This window comes from Hemicordylus capensis, chromosome 4 (assembly GCF_027244095.1).
Source record: "Hemicordylus capensis ecotype Gifberg chromosome 4, rHemCap1.1.pri, whole genome shotgun sequence".
Taxonomy (NCBI): Eukaryota; Metazoa; Chordata; class Lepidosauria; order Squamata; family Cordylidae; genus Hemicordylus; species Hemicordylus capensis.
The window spans coordinates 290,209,817-290,230,444 of NC_069660.1; the positions used below are offsets into that span (position 1 = coordinate 290,209,817).

At 41.8% G+C, this 20,628-nt stretch overlaps 1 protein-coding gene across 4 annotated transcripts in view; it reads left to right on the forward strand.

Annotated features, from left to right (window-relative positions):
• Positions 1 to 20,628, forward strand: part of ZFPM2 (zinc finger protein, FOG family member 2) — a 563,228-nt gene that overhangs the window by 223,787 nt on the left and 318,813 nt on the right. For all 4 annotated transcript variants that reach the window (XM_053244778.1, XM_053244780.1, XM_053244777.1 and 1 more), the window contains one exon: positions 10,558 to 10,676. In XM_053244778.1, coding sequence (XP_053100753.1) covers positions 10,558 to 10,676 — 119 coding nt within the window. The remainder of the gene's footprint in view (positions 1 to 10,557; positions 10,677 to 20,628) is intronic.

The window sequence follows — 20,628 nt, forward strand, 5'->3', positions numbered from 1 at the left end:
TATTTGATTACAGCTTGAAATGAAGGGTTTAAGAAGAGTTTCTTATTTTCCTGGTTATGGGGAGGGCATCCGTAATCATGGGTTGTCAATCACTGCATGCTCCGAGACAGGGCCAATCACAAACGAACAGCTCCTCTACTCCCTGCAGCCTGCCCCCTAGTACCCAGTTCTGGTCCTGTCTTTGCCCCGGGCAGTTCGTTTTTCCTAGCTCTGGATACACAATTCTTCTGTGTGCGAAGGGGGGAAAGGAGTTGCTTAGTTTTGGTGCTACGTGAGTGTGTCTTCCCCCCTATACTGGACCCATGCGGTCAGTTTCCTAGTCAATTTCACCGCTATTGAATCTCTGACTGGGCAATAGAAATTGCACACGCTGGCGACATGCTGAGAGGTTCCCTTTCGGAGGGCCCTCTCTCAGATGCCCCTAGGGATGCCCCAATAGGGTTTAAGAAGAGTTTCTTATTCTTATGCTTACTCAGAATAATAATGATGATGATAATGATAATTTATTTATTTTATATTTATTAAAATTTTCTTATGTACTGCCTTCTCCAAAGACTATAAGTGATGAACAACAATTAATAATATTGTTATTATTTAACAATATTAAATTGTTAAATAATTTAGTATAATTAATTAAATAATAGTAACAATTAAATAATATAAATAGTATAATTAAATAATAGTAACAATTAATAATAATAATAATAATAATAATAATAACAACAACAACAACAACTTGTCTGCCAACCATGTTCAAATTATTAACTGGAATAATAGCAGATGAAGTGATGCAACACTTATTAACTAACAAACAGCTTCCAGTTGAACAACTGCTGATTGACAAAATGATTTTAGAAAATTGCAAGAGAAGAAAAACCAATCTAAGTGTTGCATGGATTGACTACAAGAAAGCCTTTGACTCATTGCCTCACACATGGATACTAAAATGTTTAGAAACAACTGGTGTAAGCAAAAACATTCAGATATTTATAAAAAAAGCAATGAGCATGTGGAGTACACAGTTAACTATCAATGGCAAGACACTTGGACAGGTTAGCATTAGAAGAGGCATTTTCCAAGGGGACTCACTATCCCCTCTGTTGTTTGTAATCGCCATGACCCCACTTTCACAAATACTCAACAAAAAAGGCCTCGGATACCAAACATCCAGTAAAATCAACCATCTGCTGTACATGGCCGATCTGAAGTTGTATGGAAAGTCCCAGTCAGAAATTGAATCACTGCTAAACACTGTCTGTATATTCAGTGGCGATATAGCAATGGAGTTTTGACTAGACAAGTGTGCTGCATTAATAATGAACAGAGGGAAAATAACAAAAACAGAAGGAATAGAACTACCCAATGGAAGCAAGATCAAGAACCTGGAAGAGAAAGAACATTACAAATACTTGGGCATTCTCCAGGCGGATAACATCCCACACATACTGAAGTTAAAAGAAAAATTGGAAGTGAATATATCAGGAGAGTTCGAAAAATCCTCAAGTCCAAACTCAATGGTGGGAACACCATACAAGCCATAAACACCTGGGCTATACCTGTTATCAGATACACTGCAGGAATAATAGACTGGACCCAGGCAGAGCTAGAGATGCTGGATCGTAAGACCAGGAAAATCATGACCATCAATCATGCTCTGCACCCCCATAGTGATGTTGATAGGCTATACCTCCCTCGCAGCTCAGGTGGAAGAGGAATGCTGCAAGTCCATCAAACAGTAGAGGAGGAGAAAAGAGGCCTTGAAGAATATATAAGGGACAGTGAAGATGATGCACTTCAAATGGTCAAGAACGAGAAACTATTCAACACCAATGAAACAAAGCAGGCCTACAAGAAAGAACAAGTCAAGAACCCAGCAGAAAAATGGAAAAATAAGCCCCTGCATGGTCAATATTTGCACAATATAAGTGGAAAATCAGACATCACCAAGACCTGGCAATGGCTTAAGAATGGCAACTTGAAGAAAGAAACAGAGGGTTTAATACTGGCTGCACAAGAACAGGCACTAAGAACAAATGCAATAAGAGCCAAAGTCTAAAAATCAACCACAAACAGCAAGTGCCACCTTTGTAAAGAAGCAGATGAAACAGTGGACCACCTAATCAGCTGTTGTAAAAAGATCGCACAGACTGACTACAAACAAAGGCATGACAAGGTAGCAGGGATGATACACTGGAACATCTGCAAAAAAATACAAGCTACCTGTAGCCAAAAATTGGTGGGACCATAAAATTGAAAAAGTTGAAGAAAATGAAGATGTAAAAATCTTATGGGACTTCCGACTACAAACAGACAAACATCTGCCACACAATACACCAGATATCACTGTAGTCGAGAAGAAAGAAAAATAAGTCAAAATAATCGACAACGCAATACCAGGGGATAGCAGAATAGAAGAAAAAGATATAGAAAAAATCACCAAATACAAAGATCTACAAATTGAAATTGAAAGGCTGTGGCAGAAAAAGACCAAAATAATCCCAATGGTAATTGGTGCCCTGGGTGCAGTTCCAAAAGACCTTGAAGAGCACCTCAACACCATAGGGGCCACAGAAATCACCATCAGCCAATTACAAAAAGCAGCTTTCCTGGGAACAGCCTATATTCTGCGACGATATCTATAACAGCAACAACATTGACAATAAAAATCAGCCATCCTAGGTCCTTGGGAAGGACTCGATGTCTGGATAAAACAAACCAATAACACCTGTCTGACTGTGTAAAATAATAATAATAATAATAATAATAATAATAATAATAATAATTATTATTATTATTATTATTAAAGGGCAAAAGCCTAGTGAAACAGATGGGCCTTAAAAGCAGACAGGGAGGGGGCTGAATGAATCTGGGGGGGGGGGAGAGTGTTCGAAAGAAGAAGAGGGATGTCCACAGAGAATGCCCTCCTATGGACCTAGGCACCAGACACCAGGTCCCGGGACACTAAGGATGGCATGGGATACAACTGGCTGAGAGAGGCGATCTTGGAGATATACAGGGGCTAAGTCCATAAGAGTTTTGTAGGTGATAACCATCACTTAGAATTGGACCTGGAAGCAAACAGGCAACCAGTGCATCCGGCCCTGGCGATTTGTTAGTTTTAAGTTTTTCCAGACAGTTTAGAACATTGTCACTTCTATCTGATTCAGTTCTTTAGCATCCATCCCCAAAAAGCCTGGTTTAAGAACAGGTATATGCTCAGTATCCTCTGCTGTGAAGAGTCCCGCCAGGGCAGGGCCGTAGCTATAATTGAACGAAAGGGTTCAAAGAACACGGGCCCCCAGCTCTTGAGAGCCCTCCAGCTCTATCCCTCCCTATTTTCTTCATTGTCTCCCTCACTCTGGGGGGCCGCCCAAGAGAGGGATGAACACGGGCCCCCTCTCCCCTAGCTAGACCCCTGCGCCAGGGTCAGTTCAAATTCCAGAGTTTTGTTGTCAAAGCACCAGAAGAAGGCTTCCAATTTAAAGTTTTCCTAAAACTCTAAAGAGTGAAAGGAACAGAGGTGCTCAGTCCTCATGGAGAAGCCATCCAGGGACAAGCCACCAGGTACAAGCCACCGAGTGTGCTACCCCATGCTGACCATGGCCCTTCCCCCTGCATCATTAGTTCTGATTGATTGGTTCTGCTGTGACACTCTCACTGCCCATCTACAACTGTGAAGATCTGATGGGCTCTTGTCAACATTTTCTCTGGAAAACAACTTACTCCTTTGTTGAACTATTTGCCAGAAGATCCCCATTGTCAGTGCCTTGTGAAGAAGCAGATTAATGCAACACATTGGGGACTTGTAGCTAAGGTCTTGGTGGGAGCTGTTGCCTTCTATCAACATACATGGCTTAAATAATGGAGTCTTTTATATTCCGAGGTCTGTGGGAGGCATGTGAGCATGTGAGCTCCATGATTATATTTCAACTCAAGTGGGGGAAATTGGTGTCAAATGGGTACAGAACTGTGAACTGTGAACAGCAATAAAACTACCTTAAGAGCTTTGTGGGAGGCGACCGCGAAGTGGAAGCACTGGAAAGAGAGAGAAATAGGATGGAGAAGTTACTTTGAAAACAAATAGTTGCTTTATTGAGGGGTAATAGGGGTACAGCAAAGGAAAAAGTGGTTAGGCACATTTCCAAGTTGCTATACTAGGAATGGGGATATTTATTTATTTATTTATTTATTTATTTATTTGATTGATTGATTGATTGATTGATTGATTGATTTATATACCGCCCTTCTGATACGGCTCAGGGCGGTTCACAACATGATAAAAACAATTAAAAACAAATTAACAATTAAAATCAAACTATTAAAACACAATAAAACCAATAAAACAGCTAAAAGCAATGATCTCAGATTACGAATTTCTTCTAACTCATCCCTCAGATTCTGAGCACCCACAATGAGCACCTCTGCCTTGCTTGGATTCAGCTTCAATTTGTTCTCCCTCATCCAGCCCATTATGGCCTGTAGGCAGGCATTTAGAGAATGAGTGCCATTTCCTGAAGATCAAAAGAAGTAGATTTGGGTGTTATCAGCATACTGATAACACCCAGTACCAAATCTCCTGATGACCTCAACCAGCGGTTTCATGTAGATATTGAAAAGCATTGGTGACAGAATGGAGCCCTGGGGGACTCCATATAACAGCTCCTGTTTTGAGGAGCAACTGTCACCAAGCTCCACCATCTGGAATCTACCCGAGAGATAGGAGTGGAACCACTGCAAAGCAGTGCCTCCTATCCCCAACTCCCCCAGGCGATCCAGAAGGATACCATGGTCGATGGTATCGAACACCGCCGAGAGATCCAGAAGAACCAGCAGAGTCACACTGCCTCTGACGATTCCCCGGTAAAGGTCATCCATCAGGCCAACCAAGGCTGTCTCAAACCCATAGCCAGCCCTAAAGCCAGTTTGAAATGGGTCTAGATAACCAGTTTTCTCCAAGATTGCCTGGAGCTGGTCGGCCACCACCCTCTCAATCACCTTGCCCAACCAAGGGAGATTGGAGATTGGCCTGCTTGTCCCTGTTTGTTCTGCTAGTGGTTAGGAGCTTTAGGGATGAAAGAGGGAGAGAAAGAGGAAAGTCATTTGTCATATCTACCTAGATCTCACTGAGGAAATTCTCTCTGAGGAGCTCAGGCAGAGAGCAAGCTCATTAGCACACCCGGGCATTATAGGGGTACAGCATCTGATGGCAAGGTGCACACAGGACAGCAAGTGTGGCAGATGCAATGGCAAGAGCAAGTCACAATCCCAAAAGCAAAAGTGTGATCCCATGTTTGAAGGGGGTTCTTATAGGCAAAACCATGTCCTGAATCAGGGTTTCTTAACCTTGGGCCCCCAGATGTTGTACTACAACTCCCATAATCCCCAAGCAAATGCCATCGCATAGCTAGGAATTATGGGAGTTGTATGCCAACATCTGCAGGAGGGCCAAAGTAGAGCAGCCCTGAACTAATGGGTTGAAACTGCAAGGAAGCAGATGCAGGCTATACATTAGGTGGAATCCTTACTGTGAGAATTGTTTGGTAGTGGAACAGTCTGCCTTGCACAGTAGTGAGTGCGCTTTCTCTTAAAACAAAAAGTTGGGTAGCCATCTTTAAGTGTTGCTGAGCAGATTCCTGCAGTGAGCACACAGTTGGACCAGACCTCCATGGTTCTTCCACCTCTAAAATTTGATGACTCTATGAATACAGCACTCACCACTAGGTTGGTCAGTTCACTTTTCTGTCGTTGGTGTGACTGCACAGAAGGACACAAACAGATTGCTTGTTTTAGTCACCTGTGCAGGCAGGCATACCACCTCTTTCTCCAGTGCTTGTCCCTGTTTGTTCTGCTAGTGGTTAGGAGGAACTTAGCAGAAAGGAAAGTTCCCTGCTGAAGTACTAGAAATTTCCAAAGTTGTTTTGCACAGGCACAGCTCTCATTGATTAACTGCATAGATGACTACTTGAATAAATATCCTGCTTCTATTTTTATTGTCTTCCTTACTTTCTGTTTTTCTCTTCTAAAAGGCTGAGAAGCTCTTCCCATTATCAGGTGGGAAAGGCTACCCTGTTTTGCGAGGAGGAAGCCTGAAAATGCGTACCTCTCTGCAGACGATCAGCGCCTTCTCCCCAAGAGAAGTGGTGGCTTCTCTTGGGCGCTCCCGCGCCTGGCCGTGGCTCGCTCGGGCGCTCCGGGGGTCGGGCAAAGGGAAGCGGCTCCATGTGGTGCCCTGCCTCTGGAGCCCAGTAATGCATTTCAGGGCTCCCTCCTCCCCGCGTGTGCCTGCTGCGGCTGCAAGCAGCCACAGCAGACTCACAATCAGTAAAACAGGATTAATGGAGCGCTCACTCTGTTAACGTCATTTAAGAGGGAGGGCATTTAGGCGCGCTTGCTGCCCAGAGCCATATGGCTCCTGGTGCCTCTCACGCGCAGCAAAAAGCAGGCTGGGCTTCTCTAGCCCAATTTTCACTGCGTGTGAGAATAGCCTCTGAGTATCTTTCTTTTTTAAAACAGTGATACAGCTGGAGGACGTTGTGCAAATAGGAAGAAAATAAAAATGTATTCCTGGATACCTACATCACCCTGTTTAGTTGCCAAAACCCTTTTTGTCCTTCTGGCTCCTTAGCCCCTGTAGCTGCGTGTCTCTGCAAACAACAATCTAGTGCCCCTACACTCACAAAGCATAAGAATTGGCTGTATTTTGGAGTACATGAAATACAATGACTAGGGTGACTGGATGAAGGCTTTTGTAAAATTATTATGAGTACCAGTAAGACTGCTAATGTGACATATAACATTGGCATAGCTTCGAGCGTCAGCCAAGCACTGTACAGAACCTTTGGAGGTCTGAATGTGCAGGGCAATGTAAGTTGACGCTAATTGATGATATCTAGACATTTTCCCTGAGCTGGTTCATAGTGCTATAGATTCATTTTCTTCTTGGCTTATATCTTTTATTATGGGCCAGTGGGGATCAAATAACTGGTTATGAAGTTGGTTAGTTTGCAAAGAGACAGGCTATTCTCACGACTGTGCAAAACTGGGCTAAGGGAGCCCAGCCTGGCTTCATGTGGTCATGTGCAGCACCAGAAGCCATGTGGCTCCTGGCTGTTAGCCGTCCTAATTCCCCCTCCCCTTAAACGAGGGTAGCAGACCTAGCGCTCTGCTAACCCTGTTTCCCTGATTGTGAGTCGCCACAGGGACTCACGAAGAGACCCCTGACTGGGAGACTAAAATAAGCCTCTCGGTGTTGGGGGTTTCCCCAGAATGCCCCGCATACTTGCGTGGTGCATGCTGGGATTTCTGGGGGCCGGGCAGACTCCAATCCCCGCAGCCCCAACCGGCTCCGTGATGGAGTCGGTAATCATGTGGGCAGCCGATCCAGCTGCCTAGGGAGGGCTGAATGCTTGTGTGCGGGTAGAGCAGGTCAAGCTCGCTCTCCCCGCTAAACCCCTTTCGGCTCTCCACACTGCTTGTGTGGAGAGCCTTTATAACTAAGTCTTGATCCAGCAGATCATTGAAGTCAGCTGAATTCTGCCGACACCTTTTGGGCTACAATTATAATTTGCTCCCTTCTTTGACATTAATGGTAGAATTTCTACTTAATACTGGAAGTATTAACATTTAAACATATACATCCCTTCTTTACTGCAGTCAAAATGATGCAAATTCATTTTGGGTAATGTAAAGTGGAGTACAATAACTATTTGGAATTACCAAATATAAGGTATGGATTCATAAATTGCACTGAAACATGGTGATAATTTATTACATGTATAACAATAAGAAGGGAAAGGTAGTATATATGTTGATTAGTAAATACCTTATTGGTTAGCTTTTGCATCTCTGATCTTGCCTAAACATCCTTGAAATAGTGCTATTAATGACTGTTCCCTGCTTTAAAAGAATAGCATCATCCTGTGCAACTGGGAACTTTGCTAGATGTTTCGTTATCACTGAATGATCTGCCCTAAGTTTGTCGTTCTTAATCCATTAAAAGACAGGCCTGCTTGTAAATCCACAGGTATAGATAAGGAGTCACTGTTTGACTGAGTCTGAACCCTTCTCAAATGAAAAATGTCAGTGGCAGAAAGGGAGGCTGAATTATTTTTTTAAAAGGGTTTTCAAAGATCCTCATGATTCCTCTGGTATCAGTTAAATGTGACATGTCCATAGACATGCTTGCTTTTAATGTGTAAAGGCAGACAAATACTGTTGGTTTCATCTTTATGTAGACAAAAATACTATCACATGTATATGTGTGCATATACTGTAATTCTCTATAAGAAAGAAAAAAAATCAGAGCTAGCACTGAGTTGAGATGGAAGGTGCTTTCCATAAATGCCTTTCCATGAAGAGGTGCCCCATTTTGGCTATTTTCACAGTGCTATTTTCACTGTATTTCACAGTATAAAAGGGTGCAAATGTGTTCATGGAGGGGTGGATTTTGAAGGCAAGAGGGAATGTAGCCTGACTGTCAAAGTAACTGGGGTGATGTTCTCTCATCTCATTCCAGTCAAGAGTAATTAACCAGTTGCCACAGAATGTGGATGCAGATTTGGATGGACATCCACTTTCTGTGGAAGCTGAGCTACACTGGAGTGAAAATTTTGCTCACACAGCTCACAAATAATGAAATTGCCAGTGCAGCATGGCATGATGCAGAGGATCAGCCCAGTTGCCTCAGAATGGAGATGCATTCCTCTCCCCCTCGTCAATTCAGAATGAGGGCAATGTGAAGGCTTCATTTGCCATCATGTTGACAGTGATGTCTCAGCTAGACAAATTTGATTGGTTACATGGGCCACAAGGACATCATATTCACTGTGATCCCTTGTTTGTTGGACCTTAAAATGGCAATGAAGCAGCAGCATATTCAAACTATACACGGGCATGAAAAAAGGTGAAAGATCCCTAAGATGAGTTATTTTTGTGAGAGGCTTTCCGCTTCCCAGTCTGTTTTTCTACTTTTTCCTCGGAAATGCTCATGTGTGAAAATTTGGTTCAGCACTATTCAAAACACATGTCAATTCAATTTTATTTCATGGAGCCTATGAGCATTTTGTAAGAATATAAGTTTGAGTTAAATAATGCATACTTACACTGCTTCCAGTTTACATATTGCCTTTGCATATGTCTGAAACTATCATCATGATGGACAGGTTTTCCTCTTCACAGATTCTTAGCCAGTGTATATCAGTACAGCTGCACACAAAGCCACTTCAGGATTATGCAGATTTAAAGTATCTGAGAAATCATGCATCATGTTTCATGGTCTATTTTTGGAAATTATAAAATCAAAAATGAGATTTCTGGGGGAAGGGAAACATGCAGTCTTCCATGATCATCACAAAATTTGTTTAAATTTTAGTATTTTGTAAGAGGGAACATCCTGAAGGTTAGAACCAGTTCAGACATAGTTCAAGCTGAATGATGAGCATAAATAATGGCTCATGTGAGGAATCTACTCATGTGAGCAGTGTAGTGCCAGAAAATGAAATATCTCAGCAGCTTTTTCAGTGAACAAAGATTTCTGGATTCCTCAGTTCACTGCTCATGTGAGCAGATCACTTATTTGAACAGTTATTTGCATTCATTAGTCAGCATTCAGAACATCTGAACAGTCTCATGGTAACATCAGTGTATTTATATGTTTGGTAGCTAGTTTTGGAGTGCTGAATGTTTCAGATAAAATTTTATTTCCTAATTCCACTACACATGAATTAGAAGGCCAAATTCTTAAAAATTCATTTTTATGCTGCAACAAAGCATTTTGAATTCTTTCAGCTGTGCTGTTAACTTAAAGTCTCTCTTGCAGGTTCAAGGAGATCCCATATTCAGATATATGTGGGGTCTCCCCCATTTAATCTATGGGGAAGAAAGTGGGAGAAGGATGGGAGGGAAAGCACCCAATGTTCTGTTCCTATTCTCATCCTGCATACAATCCTGAAGAAATACATACCAAATTAAAAGGCACTTGTTTTTAATAGTGTATCTGACATTATTTTAATGTATAGTGACATTGTGGTCACTGGCTACTGAAAATTGTTCTCACAATTTCTGCCCATTCACATATTCTTAGATAATATCCTAGGGAACACTACTCATTTCCTTTGAATAGAATTGTTTACCATTCTGGGTTTGAAACTAAAACACATACAAAGGCTAGATTTTAGAAACAACAGACTTTGATTTCTTTAGCCACCACCAGAGTGTATAGGATTCCCTGCTGCTTATAATTGTCAACACTCCTTTTATATGTTTGCAGCTTGTTGGTGAATTCCTGCCATAACTTATTACTACCTGATGGCAGAAATAAAACATTTATTTTTTTTATTCCTGTAGCCTACCCTATTCCAAATACTCAAAGTGGATAATCATATGTTAAAGCATAAAACCAGCCAGTTAAGCTATAATAGGGGGAAAAATTAGCTGGGAAATGTATACATCTTTTTATACAATCCAGTGTTCACAGAAGACAAATACAAAGGTTGGTAAGTTTGTTGTAAGACAAAAGTGGAGGTGTGTTAAGCACTGTTCATTTTCTTTATTTATTAGGGGAGTTGGAGGTGTTCCAGAAGGATGGGGAGCGCAAGATCCAAAGTCGACAACAACTTCCAATTGGAACAACATGGGGACCATTTGCTGGGAAGATGGATTTGAATAACAACACACTGGTATGTTAAGATACATCAAATGTTGTAATACTGCTTGCAGTTCTTTAAGAGCTGCCGATTATAACTAAAAAGAGAAGTCTTGGAAGAGGAAGCACTGAGAAGGTAGCACTGTAAATTTTAGGGTTAGTACCGTTTGGAATTTTTCAGTTAGTTCATTGATAGTAGGTGTTGTGACCAAGCCCTGCCTGTGGCACACTCATCCAAATCTAGACCTGGGATGGGAGTTTTCCAGCCCAATGACTCTCCTGTCCATTGATGGAACTAAAACTGATCTCTTGGTCAATCAAAGCCATAACACCATGTTCCTGGTATTTATAGCAGGCCTAGGCATCCCAGAAACTTCATGCTATGAACTAATGTTGCAGATCCCTATTCTCTTCTCTGTCTGAACACCCAGATTGCTAAGTAGCTCACAAGTCTCAGCCTGAATCTATTCAGTTCCTGATTTAAGCCCTGGGATTCATGACAGTGGCTATTCTGTGCATTTGATAAAATGTTAAAAGGCAGAAGGTGAGTTTGGTTCTCCATACTTCATCATCGCTGAAATTAATTTCAAGCATTACTAGTATAATGGCTACCATGTTTTTCTTTTACAGAAGTAATTGTTCTTCAGTTAGTGCTGGGGAATGAACACAGTACTGGCAGTCCACACTAACTGCTGGATTGCATGTTTTCTAAACATAGATATTGAGCCCTTTCTCAGGATAAGTGAGAAATGGCTTGAGGCTGAGTGGGTATGAAGGCTTGAAAAACCTACCCCTGCCCCCAGATGATCATTGCTCTGATGCAACTGCCTCCTCTGCCAGCACGGAGGGTAGGGGCTGGGAAGTGTCACCCCAGCCCTCTGACCTCCCACAATGCTTCATGCGAGTCCGCAGTGCATTATGGAGATTCCCCCAATGATAGGTACCCTCCTGTCCATGTTCCAGCACCAGCTAAAAGCAGTCAGCTCTGCACACGAGCAGGGAAATGGGTTTAAGGGAGCAAGCACTCCCTTAACCTCATTTAAGAGGGTGTCTGTGTAGATGGGTTTGCATGATCCTGAAGGTTTTTACAAGCAGCCAAGACCAGGCTTGGCTTCCTTAGCCCGGTTTTGGTTGATCGTAAGAACAGCCTCATTGTTTATATCCAGTTAGACTGTTTGGTTATATATATATATTTTAAGCAGTAGCCATTATTTTTTCTCCTTCATCCCAGAAGTGCACCCTTCATGCAGCCTGGGATTTTGTCTAGCACCTAGTGAGCTGATCAACACAAGCCTACTTAACTCTTCTTTCTGTACTCCATCTTCAATACTAGTATAAGCTGCTGGCTTTTAGGGCTATTTCATCATTTAATAATGTCCAGCCATCTCACCACCCTTTTTCCTTTGCTAAACATCCAGCCTGGTGAAGATTTATGGAGAACTTGAAAACTTGCTTGCACAGTCCTACCCAGATAAGGTTGCTCATGTGGAGGGCTGGGATCAGTCTTGGTTTTGCACCTGGGCTAATCATGAAATGGAAGGGTGTGAGTGTGCACTTCTACCCCATTCCCCATTTGTGTGAATGCCCGGGCTGCCTGCATTCTTTAACTTATGTTATAATTCATAAAGCACATGTTAATGCGTATGCTGCATTACAGATTCACTCCACTGAAGTCAGAAGTCCTTAAAAATAACCAAAGGTTCATAAGTATGATAAAGGAGTTAAAAGCATAGACCACATAATCTGCTGTGATTGTTTATTCATTGTGGCTACATCACCAAGAGTGCTTTATGAATTGCCCAGCCCAGCCCGGTTTGCTCACTAATGAGAATAGCTTCATTGACTTTAATTTGTGTGTATTACTTACAACACCTATTTTGTTAGGCAGCCAGGCCTTAGCTCTGGTGCAAGATAGGATTCTGCTCCGATACTACTCCTCCATACTTCCAAGTCTGTTGATTCCTTTCTCCTTGCATCGCTGTAGTTATACAGTAACATTAATAATGCCATCATAACTTTTGTACACCATCGTAACATGGACTTTGTATAGGGGATTTAGTACAAATTCAATCCTCATTCAGTCAATTCTGTTCTTGTCACTTGAAGATAGCATTGTGCAGTTAGGTTGCACAACCTTCAGGGACCTACTTCAGGGTCACAGGAAATGTTTCTGGGTGAAATACACACACTCTACCCTGCATGTGCAACACAACCCTGAATTACTGAATACTGCAGAGGTGCTTTGCATGCTGTTCTCCACATCATTAGTCAGGATGGCAGCTGTTGTGTTCATATTCTGCTACTTGTCTGTACCTTTGAAGCATACAAATATACTTTAATTTTTTTAAAAGGAAGTATATGGGTATTTCCAGGATTCTACAATGAAACAAAAAGTGTCTTAATCTCTATCCAAAGGGTTAAATGTGTTGTACCTGTTACCTGCTTCTTTGTCTATATAGAATAGAGTAATATATTTATAGACTCAAGCAGTGTTCCCTGTAAGAGGGATTCCCTGATTTTGTTGACTACAGCTCCCAGTATTCCCAGTTGCAGTGGCTGGAGATTGTAGTCAACAACATTTAGGAATCCCTCTTACAGGGAACACCGGACTCAAGACTGCAGTATTCTCCAAACACTAGTTTTCTGTGATGCATTTGTGGTTTGGTAACTTTCATGATTTGCTATCATTCATTGCTACCCTTGATAATGAGAATAGGGGCAGCAATTTGGCATGTATTTTCTTGCAGACAAATCACCTCTGCCTTTACTCAGCCTCAAATAAAATCTGAACACTGAGTACTCCTTTTAAATTGGTTCATTTTCCAAGTGGTAATAGCAGTCTGAGTTTAAACTTGTGGTTGTTGGCTCAGGGGAGCCAGCAGACTAATTAATTCAGCACAGTAATTAATTGAGTCACTGTGCCAGATGTCAAACACTTTTTAGATCTTTCAAGTTCCTATCTTGAATTATGTTAACAATATACATCTCAAAACACTGAGAGGTTGGGTATGCTGAATAAACTGATTGAAGTGTCATTTGTCACTGCAACAACAGCAACAGACACTTGGTCAAATTCAGCTAGCAAGGATGAAGAATCATGAAGGCAGTTAGCCAAAGAACCGGACTCCATTAACCTAAGCAGGGTATGCTAACATGGGGTCACTGGGTGGAAGCTTTAGCAGCTGAACTGAGGAGGAGATGTGCCAAATCTCTCTGATTCATAAATTAGTCAGGAGTCACACTTACATAATAACAGCAGCAGAATGTTAGTGTCAAATAGTTTGCATTGTTGAATTGATTGCTTGTCATAAAAAGCTTTAAATAGTTTTACTGTTTGTAAGTTATTATTCTGTCTAAGTTGGAATGGAGAGTTTTTGTCTGCAGGCATCCCTGGTACTTTATTTTGAGCCTCTTTTTTCCTTTCCTTATACACTTATTTATTGTATCAAATCCCTGGATACTGGAATGAGGTAATGCTCTTTTTTTAAATATGAGGAAGGGTGTCCATTGTAATGATCATTTTAGGCAGCCTGACCAAAAAGACAGGTGAGATTTTCTTGTGGACTAGAAGTGAGAAAAATTGGGTTCAAATGTTTGCTCAGCTATGAAGCAAACTTTTGAACCAGTCGAGTGACTATGAAACAGTCGAGTGACTTTGCACCAGTCACACTTTCTCAGGCTAACCAACTTCACTGGGTTGTTGTGAGGTTAAAATGGGTGGTGGAGAACCTTGTGCAGCAGTTGGTGCTCCTGGGAAGAAAGGTGGGCCAAATAGGCACACTACTGTGTTACTACTACTACTAATCCAAAATGAGTAATAGAGGGTTGACATTTGAATACACAAAAGGGCTATTGATTATCTAAATGCAGGTAGGAGGCATGAAGCTCAGGTTTGCAGGCTCATGAGAACCTGCACAAATCCCTCCAACCCATGAAAATAGCAGTCGTTCTACACTGATATATTATTGTGTGGGTGCATTTGCCATTTCTAGAAGCAGGAGCCCATGTTTGTAATAGAGAATTGTGGCTACAGGGCTGGCATCTGTGAATGTTTTTACATTTTACATACACTGCCTTAATACTGCTGCACAGAACAAAACTCAGTCCTCTTACTGATGAAAAAAATTAGAGGGAACACTGGACAACAGCAATAGCCACTGGAGAGATACTGTACTCAGGACTGAGAGGGCCCTGCTCAATAAAGAGAATCACCAGTCTAAAAAGGTGCCCAAACCTCCCCATATGATCGTGTGCAAGGCCCTATTGTCTTATTTTCCAGCCTTGACTATATATTTATATGAATGTAGACTGATGATATATTTAGCAATAGCAATAACACTTACATTTATATACAGCTCTATAGCTGGAAGCTCTCTAAGCGGTTTACAATGATTTAGCATATTGCCCCCAACATTCTGGGTACTCATTTTACCGACCTCGGAAGGATGGAAGGCTGAGTCAACCTTGAGCCCCTGGTCAGGATTAAACTTGTAACCTTCTGGTTATAGGGCGGCAGTTTTACCACTGCGCCACCAGGGGCTCTTTATATATTTATACAAATATAGAAGTTCTCCTACAAAATAAAGACCTAAAGACTCTTTTCAGCCTGGCTTGTAATAATATTTAAATGATTTTAATGGTTTTAAAGTGGATTGTATGTCTATATTTTAACTGGTTTTATTTTATGTTTTATTTGAAATGGTTTTATTTTTTATTGTGAACTGCCCTGAGCCATTTTGAATGGGTGATGTATAAATGAAATTAATTAAATAAATAAAATGGATACAGTATGGAAGGCAAATGCTCACATATCTCAAATGTAACTGGGACAAAACCAAGTAAGCTGGCCTTGGCACAAGGTGAGTGCCTATTAGTTTCTAGATCAGCAGCTTTCCTGCAGTGTTTAGTGGAGTGGCTTTTCCCTTTCTAATGCTGTCTTGGTGGGACAACACTGTGGAATGAAAAGGGTTTATTGGGGTCAGTGGGAAGTAAACAGCAATAGCGGATTGTTCCATTTGTTTTCAGCACTGACAATCAACTAGGGATGTGATTCGGGTACAAATCAATTTGTACCCGAATCTAGCTGATTTGGGTGATTTGGAGACAGAACAAATTGCCCCTGTGGTCCATTGGCTAGATTTGGGTACAAATCAAATTGTGCCAGATTGAAATGGATTCAAGATTCGGTTTCCTCCTATTAATTTCCCTTGATTCCCAGCTTTCAGTTTCTTAAAAAGCTAATCTCTAGCCCTTGTAGAAGTGGAGTTATGGAGCAAAATGTGTGGTCACTATTTTTCAAGTGTTTGGATTCTTAGGTGTATAATTATTTTTACTCAGTGAATCCCTATGAGGATTTATTACACACCAAAGAGTCTAAACACCTAAAACATTCCTAAAATATAAACTGAGTACCCACTGGCTTGTGGGTTGGGAGGTAGTTGGCACATGGGATGCCACTAATTCCCCACCCGCAAAGCAGTGGGGTAAAAATGAACAGAAGAAATGAAGGTGTGTAATGAAGACACCAAAGAATATAGCCACATCAAAGATCCCTAAAAATATAAACTGAATACCCCAGTGTGTGTGTGTGTGTGTAGTCGACACATGGCAATTGACAGTTGGCACTGTCCATTGACAGTCAAAATGAACAGAAGAAATGAAGGCATAAGTGAATCCTCATAGGGATTCATTATGAGGAAAAGTTATTATACACCAAGGAATCCAAACACTTGAAAAATAGTGACCACACATTTTGCTCAATAACTCCGCTTCTACAAGAGCTAGAGCTTAGCTTTAAAAAAAAAATTAAAGCTGGGGATCCATGTTAGGCTTGGGCAACCTTGAATCCCCATTATTTCCTATGGCGGAAATATACAAAATCAGTAATAACTAAAGGAAATCATTAAAAATCAACCAAGTGCCCTACTGCCTTGAGATATGGGTGATAGGTGGCAACCATGGGGACCTACCCACCACCCAAATTTGGTGCCCCTATGACCTTTTTAAAGACCTTTATAAGTGGTTCTTTATAAGGACCTTTATAAGTGGTTCTTTATAAGGACCTTTATAAGTGGTCCAAATTGATCCAAACCCAAATAAAATCAAATCTAAATTGAATCTGGGGTGATGGGGGGGGGCAGATTCAGGCACAGAACAAATCAAGGGTGATTCGATATGGTTTCAATTCAAATAAAAAAATTGATTCCTGCACATCCCTACAATCAACGTGGAAGGATTAGGATACATCCTTTACTGACTGGGAATAAGTCTGTACCTTCCCTTCTAACAAGTAAAAATTCCCACTGAGGAAGGGGCTAGGGAGGTCTCATTGGCAATATCCTGGTCCTCTCAATAGGCCTGCCTCATATATTTTAGTTGCTGACTTAAAACTGCTCTTGTGATCTCAGCCCATTCACATTTTCCTTTGTTTGACTTGTTTTCTCTGCAGTATGAAAAACTGCCTGATCACTTGATATTGTTCACCAGTATTTTTAATCAATTTATTTAGTTTGACCATTGTGTTACATAATACCATGCTGCAAAATTTTTGTGTGTGCACCATTCCCAATTCAGAAAGAGTGTTCTTTCTAGGGTTCTGCTAAATAAAATGGATACATCTGATAAGTACAGTATAAAAATAATTGTAAATTCTTCTTCAGGATCTTTGCAGTGCCTGGTATTTGATCCATGCCTATGTACTGGTAGCTCTGGAACATTCTGAAGCTTTTTGGAATATTCTAGAACTGTAATCTAGAAGCTAGCACTCATGACTTTCCAATAGCATGATCCTTTGTGTGTGAATTTGCTTGGCAGAAAATTATAATTGGCTTACATAAATAATACATTGACAGTAACCTTAGGGCTGGCCCTAAGTCAATTCCATGTTTTTCTAGAGGAATGAATTGAACCCCAGGCAGACTCAGTCCAACATTTCAAGATATTATTTTCTGCCTTATGATTTATGTCAGATAATGCAGTGACAGAATGCGCTGCAACCTGGGATGGTGATGAGAGGGTATTGTGGTGCAGCTGCTGTGGACACGGAACCAGTAGTGCCGCTGGGGAGGATGTTGGTTGTGCTACCAGCATTACCATAGTTCAGTTGTGTCACAGAAGAGAGAAACTATGCAACCCTCCCCAGTGGCACTGCTGCTTCCATGTCCACAGCAGTGGTGCTGCAATATGCTCCCTTCATCTTTAGACATTGGGGCTATTCTGACAATCAGCAAAAATCGGGCTAGCCTCTGCGAGCCTGATTTTTGCCGATCGTCAGAACCACTGGGCTCAGCTGTGAGCCCGCTGGTTCTCGAGCGGTTAACCTGCTCCTATAGCCCTCCCCATAGCCCGGGTTTGCGGAGCGAGTGCTCCGCAAACCTGGGCTATCTGTTCGTGAGTAGCCGCAGTGCGGCTACTCGCGAGTAGACCCACGGAGGAGAGGCAAAAAGCTGACTCCCGGCTCCGTGGGTCTCCCCAGTATGCCCTGCACACTCAAGCAGTATGCCCTGCACGCGGCCCCCGCTCCCCCCAGTCCCTGCTGGCTCCGTCACGGAGCCGGCAATCGTGTGGGCGGCCAATCCAGCTGCCCAGGTCTCCCTGCCCGCTTGTCTGCGGGGAGAGCGGGCTTAGCCCACTCTCCCCGCAGTTTTGCAAAAAGCAGGTCTCACGGATCGTGAGACCCACCTCGTTATGTCAGTCATTGTTTTTAAAAGGGTCAGTAAGCTTCACACGCCTGTAATGTAGCTCCAGAATATAATATAACCTATTTACCTGAATCCAGAACTAATTTTTTTGCAAGTTCTTTCATATTAGGAATCGGGGGTCATCTTAAATTCAGAGTCCCCTTCCTTTCAGATAAATACAGGCATAACCCTTAATCAATGATAACCTGTATTTAACCTATATTTTTAAGGGGGTTATCTTAAATCCAGTGTCGTCTTCTATTTGAGAAAATACAGTATTTGAATATAACCTAAGGATATTGCATAGACCATTATCAAATCCTGTAACTTTCATGAGAATATTCTTACCAAAAGCTTTGTCAAGTATCGATAATTGTTCGACAGAAAACCAAGGAGATGTGATTGTGTCTTGCCCCTTTTCTAACTTTTTATATGGTACTTCTTTTTGCACTTGGAGTTTATCCATCTGCTCACCTAGGTTACCACTTCATGCATCTGATGAAGTGGTCTTTGGCCCACAAAAGCTTATGCCACGATTTATCCAATAGTCTTTAAGGTGCCACAGGGCTCCTTGTTGTTTTTGCTATAATAGACTAGTATTCCACCCTTCTGGTATCTGTATAGTATTGATTGAGTCATGTTAATCATTGCTCTCTTCTTCTGAACTTTAAAGGAATGATATCCTGCTGAAAGAAAGAAAAAAGGATAAGATTTCTGACTGAAGCAGATACTTGTAAGTGGAGAAGTGGCAAAGAATGTGGAGCACATGATGAAAGTAAAACAGTGGTCCGTGCCATTACTTCATTAATCAAGTGCAGGCATTCTGAAAAATGTTTTTCTTTGGCTGCAGCCATCTATTTTTTGGTGTTAATCTATGCCCTGTGGCAGGGTTTTGTGAAGCGAAACAATGAGCAGTTGTATCATACCCCCCCTCCATTGTTGTAGCCCCTGTCAGAAGGAAGAGAGGATGATTCAGGTCTGTATCAGCCTGATAAGAAGGGAAAGAGGATTCAAAATGGCTGGGTGAGAATCTGTGGGAGGAAAAGTGTGCGGTTTTGGGCCAGGCAACCAATGGGATATAGCAAAAGCCTTTTAATGGGATTCTGAAGGTTCACTGCAAAAGCTCTTGCTACTTCTAGAAGGTTTTCTAACGAAATAGTTTGATTAGAAACTACTGTGTGACTGTCTCAAGGGCCAGAGTACAAAATGCAGTTAAGTTATTGACTTGCTAATCTCTAGCTGGGTCAGTTCAGGTCAGAAACCTCCTATCTATACAGGCCCAGCCATTTGGATAATGTTGACAGCTAAAATACTGGAGTTTACCAGTCAGTTTTCATCAGAGAGTCTCATTGAAATCACTTGAAAACTACATACGCTCATTGTTACTAGTTATTTTTAATTGTGTAAGATTTTCTCAGTTTATATATGTTACCGGATATACTCACTAAAGTGTCAAGGAGTGTAGTCCCCTAACTGAGCAAAGCGGAACTTTTAAAAGAGTGATTCTCTTGCATTTGGCAGGGGGCTGCAGCAGTCCCTATTCAACTGTATAGCATCCCTCCAGTGATTGTTGCTGGCGTCTACCTTATGTTTCTTTTAAACTATGAGCCTTTTCGGACAGGGAACCATCTGATTTATTTATTATTTATCTTTTCTGTCTAAACCACTTTCAGAACTTTTGTTGAAAAGTGGTATATAAAAAGTAGAAGTAGTCATGGAAACAGATATGCCTGCACCATTGTTCCTTCCCCACCTCATCATGTATACTGTAGCTCCCTTCTTCCAGGGCTTTCCTACATCTTACATTTGTCCTGGGGACTGATATTCTTGTGGTGCTATGAGCACTGGTATTCCAGCACCCAGTAATAATGTATAGAAGTGCTCCCTGTGTGAATTGAGTCTATCACATAGTGAGTTTGTCTTCCTAACTGACAGCCATTGGTGGATGCAGTGTTGAAACCTAGTGCAAGATGGCCCCAGTCTTCGTATTCCTCAGTGGAATTTCTCATTTCAGGGGCACCTGCCTCAGACCTTGGGATGGAAGATAATTTATCCCCCCTTCTGCCCTATTCTCACTCATTTCAGGGCTTGCCCATGCACTAGGCAGACCTAGAGTACTAAAACTTGGAGGGATGTGAGTGCCCCCTGCAGTGTATAGTGGTAGCTGGGGTGGTGATGGTGAGTAAGCAGATTATACCTTCAAATATTCATAAAATGTCCCACTGCTGCCACCCTGCACCACAGCCCCATTCTGTGCAGAATCCGACCCTCCACATGCTCCTCCCCCAAAGCTCAGCTGGCCAATGT